General features: G+C 38.4%; 1 protein-coding gene across 1 annotated transcript in view; it reads left to right on the top strand.

The window, feature by feature from the left end:
- Positions 1-22,778, top strand: part of EFHC1 (EF-hand domain containing 1) — a 77,772-nt gene extending 54,994 nt beyond the window's left edge. Inside the window, exons 8-11 of the mRNA XM_007936144.2 lie at positions 4,800-5,013; positions 5,612-5,759; positions 20,976-21,186; positions 22,707-22,778. Of these exons, the coding sequence (XP_007934335.1) occupies positions 4,800-5,013; positions 5,612-5,759; positions 20,976-21,186; positions 22,707-22,778 (645 nt within the window). The remainder of the gene's footprint in view (positions 1-4,799; positions 5,014-5,611; positions 5,760-20,975; positions 21,187-22,706) is intronic.
- Positions 22,779-23,086: the final 308 nt, after the last annotated feature.

Here is a 23,086-nt window from a genome sequence, read left to right as displayed (position 1 = left end):
CACTGGAGGCACTCACTTGGTTATGCCAAGAGATTTGGAAGACCTGGCCAACTGACTAGAAGACATCCATATTTGTACACATTCCAAAGAAAGGTGATCCCACAGAATGTGGAAATTATTGAACAATATCATTGATATCATACACAATTAAAATCTTAACTGAAGATAATTCAGAAATGGTTGCAGCAATATATTGACAGAGAACTTTCAGAAATGCAAGCTGGATTCAGAAGGGAATGTAAAGTGAGGGATATCATAGTTGGCTCAAAGCAAAGAATACCTGAAAGATGTTTACTTATGTTTTATTGACTATGAAAAGGCATTCGATTGTGTGGATCATAACAAATTGTGGATAACATTGAGAAGAATGGGAATTCCAGAACATTTAATTGTACACATGAGGAACCTATACATAGACCAGGAGGCTGTTGTTCAAACAGAACAAGAGGATACTGCATGGTTTAAAATCTGGAAGGGAGTGTGTCAGGGTTGTATCCTTTCACCATACTTATTCAATCTGTATGCTAAGCAAATAATCCAAGAAGCTGGAATATGGAGAACACTCATTAACAACCTGTGATATGCAGACAACACAGCTTTGCTTGTTGAAAGTGAGGATGACTTGGAGCAGTTACTGATGAAGATTAAAGACTACAGTCTTCAGTATGGATTACACCTCAATATAAAGAAAACAAAAATGCTCGCAACTGGACCAATAAGAAGCATCATGATAGAGAAAAGATTGAAGTTGTCAAAGACTTCTTATTACTTGGGTCTATAATCAACGCCAATGGAAACAGCAGTCAAGACATCAAAAGACATATTGCATTGGGCAAATATGTTGCAACAGACCTCTTTCAGGTGTTGAAGAGCAAAGATATCTCCTTGAAGACTAAGAAGTGCCTAACCCAAGCCATGGTATTTTCAATCGCCTCATATGCATGTAAGAGCTGCACAATGAATAAGGAAGACCAAAGAGTTGATGCTTTTGAGTTGTGGTGTTGGTGAAGAATGCTGAAAGTACTGTGGATTGTTAAAAGAACTAACAAATCTGTCCTGGAAGGAGTGCAGTTGGAAAGCTCTTTGGAAGCAAGAATGGCCAGACTTCATCTGACCTACTTTGGTCATGTTGTCAGAAGGGACTATTCTCTGGAGAAGGATGTCATGCTTGGTAAAGTGGAGGGTCAATGAAAGAGGGGAAGGCCCTCAACAAGATGGATTGACATGGTGGCTGTAGTGATGGGCTCAGGTATAGTAGGGATTGTGAGGCTGGCACAGGACAGGGTGGTGTTTTCATTCTGTTGAACATAAGGTCACTATCAGTTGAAGATGACTCCATGGCATGTAACAACAACAAGAATAACATGGGCAAAATATTAAATGATGCAGGAAACATCGAAAGAAGATGGAAGGAATACATAGAGTCACTGTACCAAAAAGAATTGGTTAACATTAATCTATTTCAGGAGGTGGCATATGATCAAGAACCAGTGGTATTGAAGGAAGGAGTCTAAGCTTCACTGAAGTAATTGGTGAAAGACAAGGCTCCAGGAATTGACAGAAATCCCATTGAGATGTTTCAACACATGTATGCCACACTGGAGGCACTCACTCGGCTATGCCAAGAGATTTGGAAGACAGCTACCTGGCCAAAAAACTGGAAGACATCCATATTTGTACCCATTCCAAAGAAAGGTGATCCCACAAAATGTGGAAATTATCAAACAGTATCATTAATATCACAAGCAAGTAAAGGCTTGCTGAAGATGATTCAAAAACAGTTGCAGCAGTGTCTTGACAGAGAACTTCCAGAAATGCAAGCTGGATTCAGAAGAGGGTATAGAATGAGGGTTATCATAGCTGATGTCTGCTGGATCTTGCCTGAAAGCAAAGAATATCAGAAAGATGTTTACTTGTGTTTTATTGATTATGCAAAAGCATTCAATTGTGTGGATCATAACAAATTATGGATAACATTGAGAAGAATGGGAATTTCAGAACACTTAATTGTACTCATAAGGAACCTGTACATAGAGTTATACATAGGAGGCTGTTGTTTGAACAGAACAAGGGGACACTGCATGGTTTAAAATCTGGAAGGGTGTGCATCAGGGTTGTATCTTTTCACCATACTTATTCAATCTGTATGCTGAGCAAATAATCCAAGAAGCTGGAATATGAAGAAGAATGCAGCATCAGGATCAGAAGAACACTCATTAACAACCTGCAATATGCAAACAACACAACTTTGCTTGTTGAAAGTGAGGATGACTGGGAGAAGTTACTGATGAAGATTAAAGACTACAGTTTGCCACATGGATTATGCCTCAATATAAAGAAAATGAAAATCCTCACAACTGGACCAATAAGCAGCATCATGATAAATGGAGAAAAGATTGAAGTTGTGAAAGATTTCATATGACTTGGTTCTACAATCAGTACCGATGGAAGCAGCAGCCAAGAAATCAGATGACGTCTTGCACTGGGCAGATCTGCAGAAGACCTCTTTAAAGTGAAGAGCAAAGATGTCTCTTTGAAGACTGACGTGCACCTAACTCAAGCCATGGTATTTTCAGTGTCCTCATATGCATGTGAAAGCTGGACAGTGAATAAGGAAGACTGTAAAAGAGTTGATGTTTTTGAATTGTGGTACTGGTAAAGAATACTGAAAGTACCATGGGCTGCCAGAAGAACTAACACATCTGTCCTGGAAAAAGTGTAGCCAGAATGCTCCTTAGAAGTGAGAATGGCCAGACTTCATCTCACTTACTTTGGTCATGTTGTGAGAAGGGACCATTCCCTGGAGAAGGATATGCTTGGTAAAGTGGAGGGTCAGCAAAAAAGAAGACGGCCCTCAATGAGGTGGATTGACACAGTGGCTGCAACAGTGGGCTCAGGTATACCAAGGATTGGGAGGCTGACGTAGGACTGGGCACTGTTTCATTCTGCTGTACATAGGGTCACTATGAGTTGGAGCTGACTCAATGGCACCTAACAACATATGCATGTGAAACCTGGATGAAGAAAAGTTAATGCCTTTGAATTGTGTTGGCAAAGAATACTGAAAACAACATGGACTGCCAGAAAAATGAACAAATCTGTCCTGAAGGAAGTGTAGTTGGAAGCCACCTTGGAAGTGAGAATGGCCAGACTTTGTCTCACCTGCTTTGGTCATGTTGTCAGAAGGGACCAGTCCCTGGAGAAGGATGCCATGCTTGGTAAAGTAGAGGGTCAGTGAAAAAGGAGAAGATCCTCAATGAGATGGATTGACACAGTGGCTGAAGTGATGTCATAGGATCAGACATTGTTTTTTGTTCTGTTATACACAGGGTAACTGTGAGTCAGAGCCCACCTTATGGCACCTAACAACAACAATGGTTATGTAAGATGTTAAAAATAGGGGAAGTTTGGTGCAGTGTACATGAGAATTCTCTGCACTAGTTTTGAAACTTTTCTGTAAGTCTAAAATTAGTTCAAAATAAAAAAAAATAAGTTAAAAAAAGTTTTAAATTATTCCTTCCTGCCAGAGTGAACCATTCTCACTCGCCACTAACTCCCTTGATACTCTTCTGTCTGTAGCCCTACTCAGAACTTTGTATTTTATTCTAAGTGTGGTGTGAATCCTTTGGAGATTTAAGAGAAGTGATGTGGTTGGTTTATATTAACTAAATAAATAAGTTTATATTAACTATAGGAGCTCTGGTAGCATAGTGCCTAAGGTACTTGACTGCTAACCAGAAGGCTGCAGTTCAAACCCACCAGCCACTCCTTGGAAGGAAGGTTGGGCAATCTACTTCCATAGTGATACTGCCTTGGAAACTCAAGGAGGGACTCAAGGAGGGGTCGCTATGACTCAGGTCCAACTCAATGGCACATAACAACAACAACAACATATTAAATATATAATATAAATAGTGGATATTTGTTTAATTTTTTTAATGTATTTTAAGGGCATCCAGTGAAAAATGTTTGGAGACTATTAGATTAGGGAATGGTATGAGGAAATTGTTTTACTAAGACAAAACCTAATGTCTTCAATGTATGAAAAGTTATTACATGAATAGTTCCATGGTCTGAAGAAGATATATGCCAAAGTTGCAGTGTAAGAGCATTTTAGTCAGGAATAAGCATGTCTGTATTAAGGCTTGCTCATTCTGGAATTGATTTCTAAAATGTGTGGTGTGATCCCTCTCAGGGATTTAATTTTGTAAAAATCTTGTCTAAAAGATAGTTTGTCAGAATCACTTTCAACCCCAGGATATAAAATCTTATTCTTACCCCACCCTTTTCAAGTTTTCTTTTTAAAGTTTTGTATGTATATGGATTTGCTTAAAGAACTAAACGTTGCAGAATCATCTTAATGTATACCAAGTTGAACATAATGTCAGCCAAGAGATCTCAAACTGGCAGCTTGTGGGCAGAATGTAGCCCACGTGTGTTTTCCTTGGCCTGCATGAGGCTTCAGAAAAGTTTGAGCCAACATTTTAAAATCAGAGCTTTTACATAGTAATCCAGATTTCCATCTTCTCTTGAAAAGCTGGAATATCTAGCAACATTGGTCTATATTCCCACAAGGCAACAATCAACTGGAGCTGAGTTGAGACTCCCCTTTAGATGAGGTATGTCCTTTCCAGGCTACTAGAATCCCTGCCTTTCCCCGCCCCATACCTACTGAACCCCAAATTGAAACTGCTTCATTTGTATTATATACCTGGCCCCTGCAGGCATTTGAGTTTGGGACATCAGGGTAGATTATGAACCTTCATATTCCAAATATCCTCTTTTCTTTACTTTTCTAGGAATCCCCCATCCCAGAAGACAAAAATCGCCGATTCATCTTCTCTTACTTTCTAGCCACTGATATGATCAGTATCTTTGAGCCTCCCGTACGAAATTCTGGAATCATTGGGGGCAAATACCTTGGCAGGACTAGAGTTGTTAAACCAAACTCCTCAGTGGACCACCCTGACTACTATGGTCCTGGTGACTTCTTCATTGGTGCTGTGATTGACGGTAGGTCTAAAGACAGTTCAGGCTTTCCTACTAGGTGAGTGAATGGATTCTTCTTAAACCAAACACACTGCTGTCAAGTCAGATCTGACTCCTAGTGACCCCTCCTTGGGTTTCCGAGGCAGTATCACTATGGAAATAGATTGCCCAACCTTCCTTCTGAGGAGTGGCTGGTGGGTTTGAACTGCCACCCTTCTGGTTAGAAGTCAAATGCCTTAGGCACTACACTAGATACTTCTTAGTTGGAATTTAATTCACTTAACCCTTGTAAGAGTCTATTAGGCTGTATTCCAACTCAGACAAAGCTAATATACTTGTGTATGTGGTACATTGTCTTAGTCTGCTTCCTTAACCAATTAAACTCTGAATTGGTTGCATTTGTTGTCATGGATTCATGCACACTCTATGTAGACAACTGAGCTTCCTAAATACTGTGTGACCTATTAACTGTCTACTGGTAATAGAGCTATTAGTTTATAGAGCTACTGGAAATTCATTAGTTGTGGTCCATAAATGTGCCATTGGAGGGTCAATATTGTTTTATTCCTGATTGCATGATAGAAAGATAACCAAGCTAAGTGTATTGCTACCTTTTCCCCAGTGTTTGGCCACCGATTCGTCATCCTTGATGTGGACGAGTATGTTTTGAAATACATGGAGAGCAATGCTGCCCTGTATTCACCGGAAGCACTCTCATCCATTCAGAACCATGTTCAAAAGAAAGAGCCTCCTGGACCAGAATTGGAAAAGTATGTTTGACCACAAAGGTCCATTTTGGATTTGGCACATACTAGCTTTTCAGGAAATAGTTCTTGACAGAATAAATGGGTTTCCTTCATCAGGCAGGAGTTATTAGACACATACATATGGTTTCCTGGGCTCAATGTAGTAGCTAGTAACTTAGAACTTTGTCAACTTTATTAATTTAGCAAATGATTACTGAGTGCTTACTCTGTGTCACATATTATCACTAGGCCCTTGGGCTTTGATCAGTAAATAAAATAGATAAGAAGTTACTGCCTTCATGAGTTGACCTTCTAAACAATAGGTTATAGACAATAAATAAGAAAAGTAAATTAGTTTTCTGGGGCAGCTGTAACAAATTACCACAACTTGGTGCCTTAAAACATTAGAAATTAGTTCATTAACCCTTCCGGAGGCCAGAAATCCTAAGTCAAGAAGTTGGCAAGAGTTGTTTCTTCTGGAGGCTGTAAGGGAGAATCTGTTTGTTCCGTGCCACTCTCCTAGCTTCTAGTGGCTGCTGGCAGGCCTTGGCAAATCTTGGGCATGTAAACACATATAACATTATTTTCCTAAACAAAAACATTTGATGAGAATAGTGGCATTATTTTACATTTTTATCAATTATCTTTAATGCCTGACTTAATAAAAGATGGTTGGATGTTTTTATTCAGCCTGTTGTGTTACTTGTCATGTAACCTTTGGAACACTTCACTGTGTACTTGTAAGAAAACAAGAGTGAAAAGGCAAATAATGACTTGGTATTGTTATGAGAATAGTTTTTACCTCTATGCCCCCCAAAACATCTTTGGAATCTCCAGCAACCTTGGGATTGATTACTCTTTGAGAACCTTGATACATGGTAATAAGCAGGAAAGCAGAGTATATGGGTACAGATGGTGGTAGGTGACTAGATATGGTTGTTTGTGGGGATCTCTTTTGATTGATTCATTATTTTTGTGTAGTAGAACAGTAGGAAGAATGAGGATGGGGAGAAGATGTCAGAGGTTTAAGGAGAGGAGAAAATTTGAGATACTCTTATTGAATATATGAATAAAATTGATATAAAATAAAGACAGCATTATCTACTACTAAGAAAAAAAATTGCCAATTATAATTGATACTTACCATTGATTAAGAGATACATCCTAATTCCAGAGATGATTGAAATGTGAAGAAAAAAAAATCTGTCTGAGGACCAATGAAATATAGCAGCTGTCTAGGAAAGTAGGAAAGTGAACAGACTTGAGAAGCATACACCATGATGGCCAGGCAGCAGTAAAGGCCCACATGAGATTCATAACCATACATTTAAGCCAAGTAATTCTCAAACATCTTTTTCTGTAATTTTCCCATATGTGTGCAAATGTTGTGATCCAGCAGACACTGGAATGCTTCTTGCTTTGGCACACTACCAGGAAAATCCTCTTTCTTTCTTTTTCTTTTTTTTTGATTTAGGAATGAAAGATACCATTTAGGTCCTTACTAAAAGCAAATATAAATTCAAGTTCTGAGTTAAGAGATAATTTTATTGTGGTTTGGGTGAAAGTTTACTGAGAAAATTAGTTTCCTTTCAACAGTATTATACACATTTTGTTTTGTGACATTACATGCAATCCCCTCAATGGAACAGCACACTTCCAACTTCTTCCCTGGGTTACCTGTATCTGTTTGCCCATCTTTCCTGCCCCTTCCTGACTTCTGAACTTCATTTTTGGGCAAATACTGCCCTTTTGGTCTTGTATGACTGATTGTTCTAAGAAGCACATTCCTCATGGGTGTTATTTTTCATTTCAAAGGGCCATCTGTTATTTGGCTAAAGGTGATCTCTAGGAGTAGGTTCCATTCCAGGTTTGAAGGGTATCTAAGGGCCATAGTCTTGGAGTTCCACCAGTCTCTATCAAACAGTATGTCTGGACTTTTTTATAATTTTGATTTTTTCTCTCACACTGTCTAGGATCTTCTATTGTGATCCTAATCAGAGTGGTCATTAGTGGTAGCTGGGTGCTATCTAGTTCTTCTGGTCTCAGGCTAATGGAGGCTGTGCTTTTTGTGGCCCACTAGTCCTTGGACAAATTGTTTCCTTGAGTCCTTAATTTTCTGCACTCTTCTTGCTTCGGACAGGAAGAGACCAATAGTTGTCTCTTAGATAGCCACTCACAAGCTTTTAAGACCCCAGATGCTACTCACCAAAGGAGGATTAGAACACTGTCTTTACATACTGTGTTATGCCAATTCACCCAGATGTCTCCCGAGACTATATGGTCCTAAACCCTCAAGCCTAGTGACTCAGTCCCTCAAGATGTTTGGTTGTGGCTAATAAGTTTGCATGACTTTGTCCCTTATTTATGCTCTACCATATACTTGGATTTATTTGCAGCTCATACATTATTTGTAGCTATTTCATGTAGAAATATCCTCTGCCAAACCTATATATGTCTGTGGGTATACTCCCATATACCATTCCACACCTGTTCAGCTTACATGTCTTCCTATGCATTCACTCATAAATTATTGTCATTATTGTTATTGCAGGATTGCGTATGTGCTAGTATTTACCGTTGTTATCTTATACTCTTGCATATTTCCCAGCGTCTTCTTTTGCCTTGGTCATATTGTGCTCACCTCTCTCTTATTGTGTATTGCTTTTCTGTTTATCCAAGTTAATACATATCTACTATCTAGTTAATTGATTTTCCCTTCCTCCTTCATCCATCCTTTGTAGTCATCAAAGAATTTTCCTTTCTGTACATAAACCTTTTCTTGACTTTTAATAGTAGTGGTCTCATATAATATTTGACCTTTTGTGATTGACTTAGTTTACTCAGCATAATGTCTTCTAGGTTCATCTTTGTTATGAGGTGTTAAGCAGATTCATTGTTATTCTTTAACGTTGTGTATATTCCATTATGTGTATATACATACCATAGTTTATTTATCCATTCATCCACTGATAGGTACTTAGATTGTTTCCATCTTTATGCTTTTGTGAATTATGCTACAGTGAGCATGGATGTGCATATATCTATTTATGTCATGGCTCTTATTTCTCTATGACATACCTACTAGTAAGATTGCTAGATCATATGGTATCTCTATTTCTAACTTTTTAAGGAAGCACCATACCATTTTCCAACCAGCAATGTATTAGAGTTCCAGTCTCATAACATCTCACCAACATTTGTTGTTTTCTCTCTTTTATTTATTTTTGACCTATAGGTGGCTCTTATTGCTGGGGTAAGATGATATGTCATTGTTGTTTTCATTTGCATCTCTCTAATTGCTAATGATCATGAGCATTTCTTCATGTATTTGTTAGCCGTTGGAATGCCTTTTTTTGTGAAGTGTCTGTTCATGTCCTTTGCTCATTATTTATTGGATTTTTGTCTTTTTGTTGCTGAGGTATTGATGTTTTCTATAAATTTTAGAGATTAATCCCTTGTGAAGGAGCTCTGGTAGCGTAATGCCTAAGGCATTTGACTGCTAACCAGAAGGCTGGTGGTTCAAACCCACCAGCCACTCCTTGGAAGGAAGGTTGGGCAATCTACTTCCGTAGTGATACTGCCTCAGAAAACCAAGGAGGGGTTGCTATGAGTTGGGGCCGACTCGACAGCATACAACACCAACAACAACAATCCCTTGTGAGATAAGTCTTTACCAAAATTTTTTCCCCAAGTTGGTAGGTTTTTCTTTTACTCTTTTGGAGAAGTCTTTTCATGCACAGAAGTGTGTATTTTGTGCCTTTTAGTTGTGTTTGAGGAGCTCCGGTAGCATAATGCCTAAGGCATTTGACTGCTAACCAGAAGGCTGGTGGTTCAAACCCACCAGCCACTCCTTGGAAGGAAGGTTGGGCAATCTACTTCCGTAGTGATACTGCCTCAGAAAACCAAGGAGGGGTTGCTATGAGTTGGGGCCGACTCGACAGCATACAACAACAGTTGTGTTTGATATACTATTTATTTTATAATTTAGGGCTCTAAGTTTACCTCTGTTTTTTTCTTCCATGATCTTTATAGTTTTACATTTTACATTTAGGTCTTTGATGCATCTTGTTTTGTATATGGTGTGAGGTAGGGGTCCTGTTTCACTTTTTGGCAAATGGATATACAGTTTTAACAGCACCATTTGTTAAAGAGACTATTTTCTCCATTTAGTGAATTTGAGCCCCTTGTTGAAGATCAGCTGTCCATAAGTGGGTGAATTTACTTCTCAATTCTGTTCCTTTGGTCTATGTATCTGTCTTTGTACCAGTACCAGGCTGTTTTGACTACTGTGGCTGTAGAGTAGGTTTTGAAGTTGGGAAATATGAGATCACCTGTTTTATTGTTCTTTGGTAATGCTTTGCTTATCTGGGGTCTCTTTTCTTTCCATATAAAGTTGATGACTAGTTTTTCCATCACTTTAAAGAGTGTTAATGAAATCTGGATTGGGATTGCATTGTATCTATAGATCACTTTGGGTAGTATTGACATTTCACAATGTTCAGTCTTCCTATCCATGAGCATGGTTTGTTCTTCCATTTATGTAGGTCTCTTGGTTTCTTGCAGTAGTATTTTGTAGTTTTCTTTGTATAAGTCTTCTATATCTTTTACATTTTACAATAAATGGGTTAGTTTTTAAGTATTTCTTCTTATAGTGGCTACTGTAAATGGTATTGCTTTCTATTGCTTTCCTGATTTCCTTTTCAGAGCTCTTTGTTAGTGTTGAGGAATCCAACTGTAGATCTTCTACCCTGCTGAATCCTTCTATTCTGCTTTCCTGAATCCTTCTATTAGTTTCAGTAGCTTTCTTATAGAATCTCTGGGATTTTTTATGTATGGAAAATGGACAAGATCATATCATCTGCAAATAGGAATAGTTTTAATTCTTCCTTACCAATTTGGATGCTTTCCCCCACCCCTTTCTTGCCTAATTGCTTTATAAGGACTTCTAGTACAATATCGAATAAGAATGGTGATAAAGGGCATCCTTGTCTGGTTCCCAATCACTATGGGAATGCTTTCAGTCTCTCTCCATTGAGAATAATGCTGGTTATCAGTTTTGTGTATATGTCCTTAATTATGTTGAAGAATTGCCCATCTATTCCTATTTTGCTGATGTTTTTTTAATCAGGATTTTTATCAGATAGTTTTTTTCTGTATCAATTAATATGATCATGTGGTTCGTTTCCTTTGTTTTATTTATGTGGTAGATTTTCTAACTGTGAGCCATCCTTGCATACTTGGTATGAATCCCATTTGGTCATAATTTTTTTTTTTTTTTTGATATGGTGTTAGAGTCTATTGGCCAGGATTTTGTTGAGAACTTTTACATCTATATTTATGAGAAATGCCAAAACCAAACCAAACTCACTGCTGTCGAATTGATTCTGACTCATAGCAAACTCTCCTTGGGTTTCTGAAGAGGTACTCTAGAGAAGTAGATTGGCTATTCTTCCTTCCAAGGAGTAGCTGGTGGGTTTGAATTGCCAGCTTTCTGGTTAGCAGTCAAATGCCTTAGGCACTATGCCACCAGAGCTCCTTTATGAGGAATATTGGTCTATAATTTTCTTTTTTTAATGATTTCTTTGCATGGCTTTGGTATCAGAGTTATGCTTGCTTCATAGAATGAGTTCAGAAGTATTCTATCCTTTTCTATGTTCTGATAGCTTGAGTAGAATCAGTGTCAGCTCTTCTGTGATTGTTCGATGAATTCTCCAGTGAAGCTGTCTGAGCCAGGGCTTTTTGTTGTTGTTGTTAGGAGTTTTGTTTTGTCTTTTTAAATTGTGATTTGGGTGAAAGTTTACAGAGCAAATTCACTTTCCATACAGCAGTTCACGTACACTTTGCCTCATGACATTGACTACAATTTACCCCAATGCAACAGCTCCCCTCCCACTTCCTCCTGATGGTTACCTCTTCCCTGTGTCCATCCCTCCATGCACTCCTTCCCCTTGAGCTCTTTTTTTTTTTAAATGACCTTTTCAGTTTTTTCTTTTGTTAGGGTCCGTTCAAATTTCCTACCTCAGTCTATGTTAGTTTGGCTAGGTAATGTATTTCTAGGAATTTGCCCATTCCTTTTGGCTTTCACATTTGTTTGAGTATAGTTCTTCATAATATTGTCTTTTCCTTTTTATTTCAGTTGGTTCTGTTGTAATTGTACCCATTTCATTTCTTATTTGTGTTATTTTCATCTTTTCCTTTGTTAATTTGGTCAGTGGTTTGTCAATCTTATTAATCCTTCCTAAGAACCAATTTCTAGTATTATTGATTCTTTCTGTTTTTCTGTTTTCTGTTTCATTTATTTCTACTCTAATCTTTATTATTTCCTTTCTTCTGGTAACTGTGGGCTTTTTCCTCAGCTCCTTTTCTATTTGTTGAAGTTATAGAATTAAGGTTTTGATTTTGTCTTTCTTCCTTTTTGGTATATGCGTTTATTGCTATAAGTTGGTCTCTGAGCACTGCTTTTGCTGTGTCCCAGAGGTTTTGGTATGTTGTGTTTCATTCTTTGAATTTTTTATTTCATATTTTATCTCTTCTATTACCCAGTGGTTTTTAAGAACAGTGTTATTCAGTTTGCATCTATTTTTTCCCCCTTGTTCTTCCTGTTATTGATTTCTAATGTTATAGTTTTGTTTCTGAGCAGGTGCTTTGTATTATTTTGATGTATTTGAGTTTATTGTGGCTTGCTTTGTGGCCTAACATATGATCTATTATGGTGAATGATCCATGGGTGCTGGAAAAGATTGTGTACTGTACCATTATTGGGTGGAGTGTTCTTTATGTCTATGAGATGAAGCTGGTTGATTGTGCTGTTAGATCATCTATAATATCTTTGCTGAGCTTCTTTCTAGTTATTCTGTCCTTCATTGAAAGTGATATGTTAAAGTCTCCTATTATTATTGTTGTTGTCTATTTCTCTCTTCAATTCTGTTAAAGTTTATTTTATATATTTTGGAGCTCTTTCATTGGGTTATGTCTTCCTGTTGAATTCATCCTTTAATCATTATATAATTTCCTTCTTTGTCTCTTGTTTTTGCCTTAGAGGCTATTTTATCAGAGATTAATATTGCCACTTCTGATCTTTTATGGTTGCCATTAGTTTGATATATTTTTTTCCATCGTTTGATTGTTACCTTATTTTTATCTTTATTTCAGAGGTGTGTCTCTTGTAGGCAGCATATTGATGGCTATTTTTTTTTAACTTTTTATTGTGATTTGGGTGAAATTTTATAAAGCAGATTTGTTTTACATACAACAGTTCATACACATTTTGTTTTGTGACACTAATTAAATTCTCTACAGTGTAACAACTCTCCTCCCACTTCCTCCCTGTGCTTACCTTTTCCCTGCATCCTTTTTGCCTATGCATTCCTATCTTCCTACCTTTCTCCCTGTGCAAATGCTGCCCTTCTGATCTCCCATGGTTGATTGTTCTAATCAATTCCCTGGTGTAGTTGTTCTGCTGGTAGCTTGTCTGTTGTTTGGCTGAGAGTTAAGCCATGGGAATGAGTTCAATCCCAGGCCTGAAGGATCACCCTGAGCCATAGTCTTGGGGTTCTGCCAGTTCCATCCAAACAGTAAACATGGTCTTTTTAAATGTTTATTTTCATTTTGTTCTGCATTTTTTCTCCCACTCTATCCAGAATCTCCAATTTTGATCCCTTTCCAAGTGGTTGGCATTGGTAGCTGGGCACCATCTAGTTCTTCTGGTCTCAGGGTCATAGGCTGAGGATCTCATGGACCATTAGTCCTTTGGACTAATTATTTCTATGTGTCTTTGATTTTCTTCACTCTTTGCTCCTGATGAGGTGAGAGCAATAGTTACATCTTAGATGGCTGCTCACAAGCTTTTAAGACACCAGTCACTACTCATTGAAGTAAGATGTACAACAATATTTTTGTATACTGTGTTGTGCTAATTGATTGAGCTTGTTGTCTTCTGTGACCAGATGACTCAGTTTTCTTATCCATCCTGTCATGCTTTGTCTCTTGACATTTAATACATTTACATTCAGTGTAATTATCAATAGGTATGATTCACTTCTGTTATTTTGTTGTGTCATATATATTATTTTTGTTCCATTAACATGCCTATTTGTACTCTTCAGTGTCCAAAGGACCCTCCATTCCTGCTCAATGAACTTTCCAATCTTTTCTTTTTTGCTTCCAGACATTTTTTCCATATTAACAAAGAAAAAAAAATGTTGCTATCAATTCTGTTTCAACTCATAAAATCCCTATTTGTAGAGTAGAACTGTACTCCCATAGGGTTTCAAGGCAGTGACCTTTCAAAAAAAGATGGCCAGGCCTCTCGTTCAAGGTATGCCGTAGATTTGAACCACCAACCTTTCAGTTAGTAGTTGATTGAATAACTATTTATATTACCTAGGGACTCCTTTCTCTTATATGAAAGTTTCCAAATATTCTCATTTATTTTTCTATTTTCTTTAAGTCCTAAGCTCTTCCACATTTACTTTGCTATTGGTCTCAAATATGAGATCAAATGATCCAGTGTAAGCTTTAGTTTTACTTCTCTTCACCTTAGAATGTTTCTATAATATCACTTATCTTCTTTAGCTTCTTTTGTTAAAGATAAATAACGCCCCATTTCTCCAAATATAAATTTTCTATTCTGTGCCTTTAATTCTCTCTTCCTGAGTGCTCCATACACTCTTCATAAATTGCTTTCCTGAAAATCGTCATTTATTGCTTCCAAATCTAATGTTCTTTTATCATTTATTCATTAATTCCACAGATATTTGAGTTTGCACCATGTGCCAGACCTTATAATAAATGCTTTAGGCAAATATATAAGAGATTATATATATATATATATATATATATATATATATATATATTTACAGTAGAGACTAAAAATTTTTTTCTTCTGTAAAGGGGTAGGTAGTAAATATTTTAGGCTTTGTGGGCTCTAACATCTCATTTGCAACTATTCAACTCTGTGATTGTAGTGTGAAAGCAGCCATAGACAATATAAATATGGACATGGCTATATTCCTAATAAACAAACCACTGCCTTCAAGTCAGTTCCAACTCATGGTACAGTGGTTAAGCATATAGTTGCTAACCGAAGGGCGGCAATTCAAACTCACCAGCTGCTCTGTGAGAGAAAAATGTAGTGATCTGCTTCTGTAAACATTTACAGCCTCACAGTTCTACTCCGTCTTATAGGGTTGGTATGAGTTGAAATTGACTCGATGGCAGTGTTTTGGGTTTTTTTTTTAATAGTATTGATTACTCTTTACTACTCCCTTTTGAAATTCCTTCTTTTGAATTCTGGAAGGTCTTAGTCTCTGGTACTCTCTTACCTCTCTGAAAGCCCATTCTTTGTGTCTTTTTTCTACATTTGTCTACTGGTTTCTCATGGTCCTGTTTTTGGTCCTTTGTTTGCCTTCTCTAAACTGTTTTGACAGTTTTCTTGTCTCTTCTTCTCATCTCATCTAAGTTGCTCTTTATCCTGACCATTCTCCTAAGCCATTGCTACATTATTGGATGTGTCTTTGCCCAGTTGATCCACAAACACCTCACACCTTGTACAACTAAATGTGAAGCCATTGTCATTTCTGTCTTCCCAGCACATCTATTCTTCCTTCTTTCCGTTTATCTATTTGATAAAGATGCAGTAACAATAACTGTGATAGCATATACAAAGCACTGGCATAGTATCTGGCACACAGGAGGCAATCAATAAATGTTTATTCCCTCTAAATAACATCAGTTCCTTTCACCTTGATTTGAAAACTTGGAAATATCTTTGACCCCTTCTATTTTTCACCACATCCAATAAGCTACTTTTTTTCCCCCTACATTGTCTCTTGTCTCTGATGTCTCCTTTCCATTCTCACCATTTCCTAATTGGAAGTACTCTCTGAGTTGGAATCAACTTGATGGCAATGGGTATCAGTTAGGAGTTACATTTTCCTGCACATAACAACAACTAAAACAAACTTAGCTCAATGGGGATTTTATGTTTGTCATGAAATACAAAGTCTGATGGTAAGCAGTTCTAACCTAGAGTTCTAGCACACCTTTCCACACATTCTGCACTCCACAAACAAGTTTATTAGATTAACCATAAGCATTCCTTCCTTCATGTCTTTCTCAGGCTATTCCCACTGCCTGCATGCAGTTCCTTTATTTCATTCTGCATGTTCAAGCCCTCACATCCTTCAAGATCTAAGTCAAACACTACCTCCTCAATTCACCTCTTCCTGATCTTCCCATTGTCTATACTGGTCAATTCTTCCTTCTGTTAGGGATTTTAAATTTTGTGTCTTAAATCCCCACTAGAGAACAAGTTCTTCACAACATCTTTGTTATTTCTGAACAGTTTATTCCTCTCCTCTGCAAAAGCTGCCATTGAGCCTTATATGTTCAGTAAATGGTTGCTAGATGAGTGAATGAATATCTCTACCAGGATGGTCAAAGTAACTTTTCAAAAACCTAATAACATTTATTGTCTACTATGTATCAGGTGCTAAGTACTTTATATGTAATAACTCATTTAATTTCCAAGCAACCTTGATGAGGTAGCTTTCCTTAAGAGCTTTCATTTTACAGATGAGGAAACTGAGGCATAAAGTGGTTTAAGTCATTTACTCTAGATCATGCAACCTGCATGTAGCAAAGCTGAGATTTTGCATCTGGCAGTCAGATGCCAGAGCCCATGGTCTTAACTACAATGCTATTCTGCCTCTCACTAGAAAAAAGCACCAAGAAATGAGATACTCTTCTCCAGAAAAGACTCCTGACTACCAGCCCAGCTATGGAAGTATCCAAAGTAAATAAGCCTACAAGATTGTAAACAGGGAACCAGAGACGTCGATTGACAAATGAGGGCAACTACAAACCAAAGAGAGGGGAAAAAAAACTGTGTAGTTATAGAACTAGATGGTAGGGAAGTCAAGACAACTACAAGATAGAAGGGACTGTTCTAAACTTGGGAAGAGAATTATAAATCACAGGGTAACCTCAAAGAAAAATGATAAACTTTCACATCAAAATAAAAAAGAGGACCAGCATAAATATTTAGCAAATACTAAAACAGTAGCAACAAAGGAAGTGATAATACGATTCATAAACAAAACGAGCTCAGCATAGAAAATTATAAGGAACAAAGAAATTGACACCATGAAAAAGCATATAACAAAAATGACAGCAACAAATTCATATTTGCTGATAATTACCTATCTGGCAAGGGACTTATCTCTAAGATTTATAGAAAACTCCAATGCCTCAACACCAAAGGAATTAACAATTCAATTGAAAAATGGGCAGAAGACATGAATAGACACTTCACCAAGGAGGATATTCAAGTGGCCAGCTAATTCATGAAGAGATGCTCACAATCATTGGCCGTCAGAGAGCAAATCAAAACAACAATGAGATACCATTTCACCCCAGCACTGAGGGCAAGGTTCAACAAGACAGAAAATAACAAATGCTAGTGGGGATGTGGAGAGATTGGGACTCTCATACACTGCTGGTGGGACTGTGAAGTGATGCAATCACTGTGGAGAGTAGTATGGCGATTCCTTAGAAAGCTGGAATTAGAGATACCATTTGACCCAGCAATCCCATTACTAGACATATATCCTAGAGAGGTGAGAGCCAGGACAGGAACAGATATATGTACACTCATGTTTATCGCAGCACTATTTACAATAGCAAAAAGATGGAAACAACCTACATGCCCATCAGCGGAAGAGTGGATGACCAAACTGTCGTATATACACATACTGGAATGCTATGCAGCACTAAAGAATAATGTAGAATCTGCAAAATACCACATAATATGGATGAACTCGGAGGACATTATGCTGAGTGAAATAAGTCAATCACAGAAAGACAAATACAGTATTAATTCATTGTTATAGGGAGGGAAACGTTCTTTGTTGGTTGCCAGGGGTGGGAGGGGAGAGGAGGGAACACTGCAAAAAAAAAAAAAAAATGCATTGACCCATGTCACTTTAGTTTTGTGTATTTCACTGTACATAAATTATATTTCAATAAAATGCATATAAAAAAAAGATTCCTAACTACTTGAAGACCCTTGGGCAAGTGACTTCCTGTCCTGGGAGTGGGCTTATTTTCATCAGGGCAAAGGGGAAGTCCTGGATCAAGAGCTAAGATCAGGCCAGGGTCCACAGAAAACTTTGCCATTGACATGCCCACACTTCAGAGCTCTGATACACTATTGGTATGTAAGAGTTGCCCATCACCAGAAGGAAACAAAATAGAAAAGGAAGAACAGGATTGAAGACTTTGGTTTTTAAGCAAATAAGTGAATTCCACTCAGTTCTTGCTAAGTGCAGGACTTTGCATGTAGCAAAATATTCTGAGACTAAATACTGTGACATCCCATCCCTCTTACCAATGGAAGATTAGTCACCCTATAAAACTGCCATCTGATTTTATGGAAAATAAAGGTAGAGCTTGGCGTAGAGTTCTCACGTATGAGAACTATGGGCTCTGTGAGCCCAGCTGCCTCCCAGCAGCCCCTATTAAGGATAAACAGCCGGCTGGTCCTTGCATTTCCTTGTTAACTGATGGGAACAAAATCTTACCCTAGGATTTGCAGTTCTTCTCCAGTATAGACCCAGGTTGGGTCTGGCTATAAACAAAGTCAGGGCTATAATTTTAACTACCAAAGCTGTAGCTTCTGCTTTAAACAGTACCACTTGTTGCAGTCTGTCAACTCACTCCATCTCACTCAAAGATAGCAGATGACATGGGCATTTTCTCTGTTGTATAAAGGGGAAATGGGGTATCTGGCTTCTTCTTAAGAGAGGGAGTTACCATCTCTTTCAGAAAATGAATGGGAACACATGGAAGATTGAAGTTTGACTGCTTTCTGCCCTGATAGTCATTCATAATATAGTTTATATGATTGGAGTTTTACCCATCAGTTAAAAATATTCTTCTGTAATAAATAATGCCTGAGAGTATTTAGATATTGGACATTTTTATATTTTTTTTTTTTTTTTTTGCCTTACTACAACAGTAACATATGCCCTGAAGGGGGAAAAAAAAAAATAGCAGATACAAATAGAAATAGACAAAGGGATTTTTTAAAAAATCCCATAATGTAGGAGAGGAGGGGAGGGAACACTGCAAAAATAAAACAATTTTTTTAAATCCCATAACCCAGTGATGACTGTTTCTAGTATTTTTAATATGCATGACAATGGGATCCACCACCCTTCTGTCATTTTGTCATCACTAGCATACTGTAATGGCCTGTGTATTGCTACGATGTTAGAAGAAGCTGTGCCACTGGTATTTCACATACAGGGGTGCCCATGGTGGACAGGTTCCATCAGAGCTTCTAGACTAGGACAGACTAGGAAGAAAGCCCTGGTGATCTACTTCTGAAAATGAGCAAATGACAATGTGATGGATCACAACAGAACACTGTAGGCTATAGTGCTGGAGGGTGAGCTTCCTGGACCGGAGGATCACAAGGATGGCTCAGGACCAGGCAGTGTTTTGTTCCATTACACAGAAAGCTGCCATGAGTCAGAGGCTACTTGACAGCTCCTAACAACAGCAACATACAATGGAGTAGTTCCGTCATACTGTTTTACCTGCTTCTTTAATGTAATGGTATAGCATGAAGATTTATGGTATTATGAAGTACATTATTAGCATTAATAGTTTAATTTTTTGAGTAGTTACTGCATTTATTTGGGAAATTTCTATATGTGAAGGCACTAGTGAAAAGTTTTGCTTCCATTCAGTCCTCATTCACCTAGATCTTACTCTCCACTCCCCAGAGGTAACTATTTCTTTCATTATTATTTTTTTATTATTATTATCTTTTCAGTTTGTTTAATTCACAGCAAGTTTAAGTATGTGTTCTTATTCCCCCTACAGTTTTTACACTAAAAGTATAGACTTTTGTGTATATAGACTTTTGTGCCTTACTTTTCTCACGTACAGTATATGTTTTTCCATTTTTCTACAGCAATGTCAGTAATTGGCTGCATTATTATTATACTGATTGTAGTGTATATTACTTAATTAAGTTCCTATTTTTGAATGTCCAAAAATAGTCTGATAGATATATCTTTGAATGCAACCCAGCCTACATTATTTGAAATTGTTTGCTGGGCTTTTGCTTCATGTTTCCAAATTGTTCCAGAAACATTGTGCCACTTTATACCTTTTCCAGCAAGGATGGCCAGTAGATGAAAAGTGGGAACAGTATTTTGTTTTTTAAAAAAAGCCTATTTGTAATGGTGAAATTTTAAATATTATAAACAAGGAAAAATAAGAACAGAAAAGCAGTGGTGGGTTGTACAGGAGAGAGATGCACCATGAGGCGGCTGGGCATACTTGTAAGAAGAGCATGTTAGAACTGGGTTGGGATGTGAGTTCTGCTCTCTGCTCTGACATGAGATCTGAGATAAGCCAGTTAGATCTTTGAGTCTGTTTTCTCATCATCAGAAAAGGGGTGGGGGTTGTGGTGCTTATTGAGGATTTTTTGGTGTCCCCTTTTGTTCCAAAGTTTTGAGAAGTTGAAACATGGGGGGAGGTCTTTTCTAACTCCCAAATTCTATAATTTTATAACTGTATCTTCATGTTCAGAGGAAATAGAATTTGGGCTGCCATAAATTGTGGTTGTGTTTTAAAGGGAAAGCTCTCCCTGTTTCTAATGCTTTGGGTTACTACTCACTCTTCATTGCAGTAAATGCTAAACCTGTACTTCTCACTGCACCACAGAGCAGTCCCGTAACTTCCCTAGAAAACCTTTCACAAAATTCAGTGAATTGGAGAGGGGGTGAAAACTAGAAGAGACTCTCTGCTGCATAGTTTCATATACCAGGGAGGTTTATTTTTAGATCATGTAACATTAACCTGCAACAATATTAAGAGAGAATCATGTGACTCCCACTAACACCAAACTTGGGATGGTGGTGGTATTATTTGGTCCCTTGCAGTGCAGTGATTTAACAGATGGCAGGAAGGGAAGCTGAGCTTCAGTTCAAAATCTGCCCCTCAATCAGGCCTTTCTGATGTGGAAGTCAGCCATCAGCCCTCAAAGGCAAGTGCCTACTTAATTTCATTTTTTGAGTAGTTACTGCTGAGTCAGCACAGCAATAAAGCTGTTTGTCATTAGAACCTTCCCCAACTGAGAACTCCACCAACTGAGAACTTTGGTCACTGAAATAAGATTGGTTAAAAATAAATACATGTCCAGTGATTTCCTTCCTTTCTCTACAGCAAGCAAACTGAAGAGGATCCAGGCACGAGGGAACTGGAAGCATTAATAGACACAATCCAGAAGCAACTGAAAGACTATTCGTGTAAAGACAACATTCGAGAGGCATTTCAAGTTTATGACAAGGAAGCTTCAGGATATGTGGACCGAGAGATGTTCTTTAAAATCTGTGAATCTTTTAACATCCCAATTGATGATTCCTTGGTTAAGGAGGTCAGTAAAAGGAGTTGGTTGATTGTAGAGGCTGAGCGCCATTCATTACTCCCAAAGGATGTATATTTCATTTTAACTGGGGAAGATTTAGGATGTTCAAACTTGGTACCTTATCCTGATTATGGCATTTTCTCCTTGATTCTAGCATGTGCATCTTTCTTCTAATTGCTATCCCAGGGAAGGAAACAAAAATCTCTCTTTAAGTGAGCATGGGACTAGACAACATGGAGTGGCTGGTAGGCTAAGATGTCAGGGTTGAAGGAGGGCAGCGGCAGTGGTCTTGGGGGTAGCTGCTAAGACGATGAGCAGGATGGGTCGTTGAGTGTCTTTGATGCCCTTCACCACAGATACCTAAGATAGCACATCAGTAGGGCCAGCATGGGAGAGTGTGTGACCAGCGTCTGAGGCAACAGTGGCTGCTCCATAGGGGGAGCCTTCTGGGTTGCAAATGGAAGAAAGGCATGGAAATTGTTCTCCTAGAATTTCCATGGGTGAATTGAAGAGGGATTTTGTGCCCCTCCTTCATTATAAGCCCCTCTATCCACCAGCCACTCCTTGGAAAGAAGGTTGGGCAATCTACTTCTGTAGTGATACTGCCTCGGAAACCCAAGGAGGGGCACTACGAGTCGGGTCCGACTTGACGGTACATAACAACAACAACAGCCAAGGTTACCCTGGAAGTCAGAACAAAAATCTCTCCCACAGTTGCCAAGGACTGTGGCTTATTAATGTTGAGACATTCTTATGGATTGAAAACAATGAGATGCTGTAGGCCTTTTAAAAGATCTTTTGAGGAAAGAGGGTGCTCAGAAGAAGACTGTCTTAGAGAAAGCAATGGTTTAGAGCTAGAACAATGACTAAGTTGGAGGATTTTTCATGGATAGGAACATTAGCAAGGAATTGGGGGCAGGGCAGATAGAAAGATGGAAGGGTATTTGTTCATGTGGCTCAAACATCCATCTAGCTTCCCAAACCTCAAACTGACAGCATGCCCAGCTTTCGACTCTCAAGTCATTCACACCATCGGTAGCTGACATGGGAGGGTGGAGTGGTAGTGGGTGGGACGTGCTCCAGGTGGGTTTGCACTTGTCTCATAAAGGAAACTGCTGCAAACCACTCACAGTTGTATCGGGATACAGTTTGACATAACTAGAGGCTTCCATCAGGCTGTGATAACAGGTGCCTACTCTTTCAAGAGTTTTAATCCACACAGACTAGGTGGGTATAATCTTGTATTTGCATCTAAAAACGGTTAAAAGTGCTTTGAAAATGACAATGCTGTTTATAAATACAAATGTTAGTCCTTAAATCTTGGGCAGGCTATTTACTCCTTATGAGGAGTGTAAAATGAGGATAGTGTCCGACCTACCTACCAGGTTCCCAGGATCATTTCAGAATTAACTGAGGATATTAAAAACTCTGAACAGGTACCAGATGCCTGGCCTCATGTGTGTGCTCTGCAGCTGAGGTGAAGGCGGCCCCGCGCGTCTGTCTCACCTGCTCCCTTTTCTCCTCTGCAGTTAATCAGGATATGCTCTCACGAAGAAGGCAACATCAACTACTATACCTTTGTTCGTGCTTTCTCAAACTGACATGGCCAATGAGAGAATAGGAACATTTGAAGTTGGAGCTACACTTGGAAATCTACGGTGTTCTTCATAGAGGCATTTACAGAGCTCCTGAAGTCACATTTCTCCTTTGTTGCTTGTATTTCACTGCTACTAAAGGCTAAATTAAAGGGATCTTACAGAATCTAAGATTGGTGCCTTCTTTAGGGAAGGGAGCAGTAGGAATGATAAAACCTGCTACAGGCGTCATTTGAGGTGTTGGAAATAAGCACACAGTATTGGCTGTTGCTGCTAGCCAGTTGCTACCCCTTGACCCCAATACTTCAGGGAAA

The sequence above is a fragment of the Orycteropus afer genome, unplaced genomic scaffold (genome assembly GCF_000298275.1).
Source record: "Orycteropus afer afer isolate SDZICR_OR568_19922 unplaced genomic scaffold, OryAfe1.0 scaffold00034, whole genome shotgun sequence".
Taxonomy (NCBI): domain Eukaryota; kingdom Metazoa; phylum Chordata; class Mammalia; order Tubulidentata; family Orycteropodidae; genus Orycteropus; species Orycteropus afer.
This window is presented reverse-complemented; position numbering and strand designations above follow the sequence as displayed.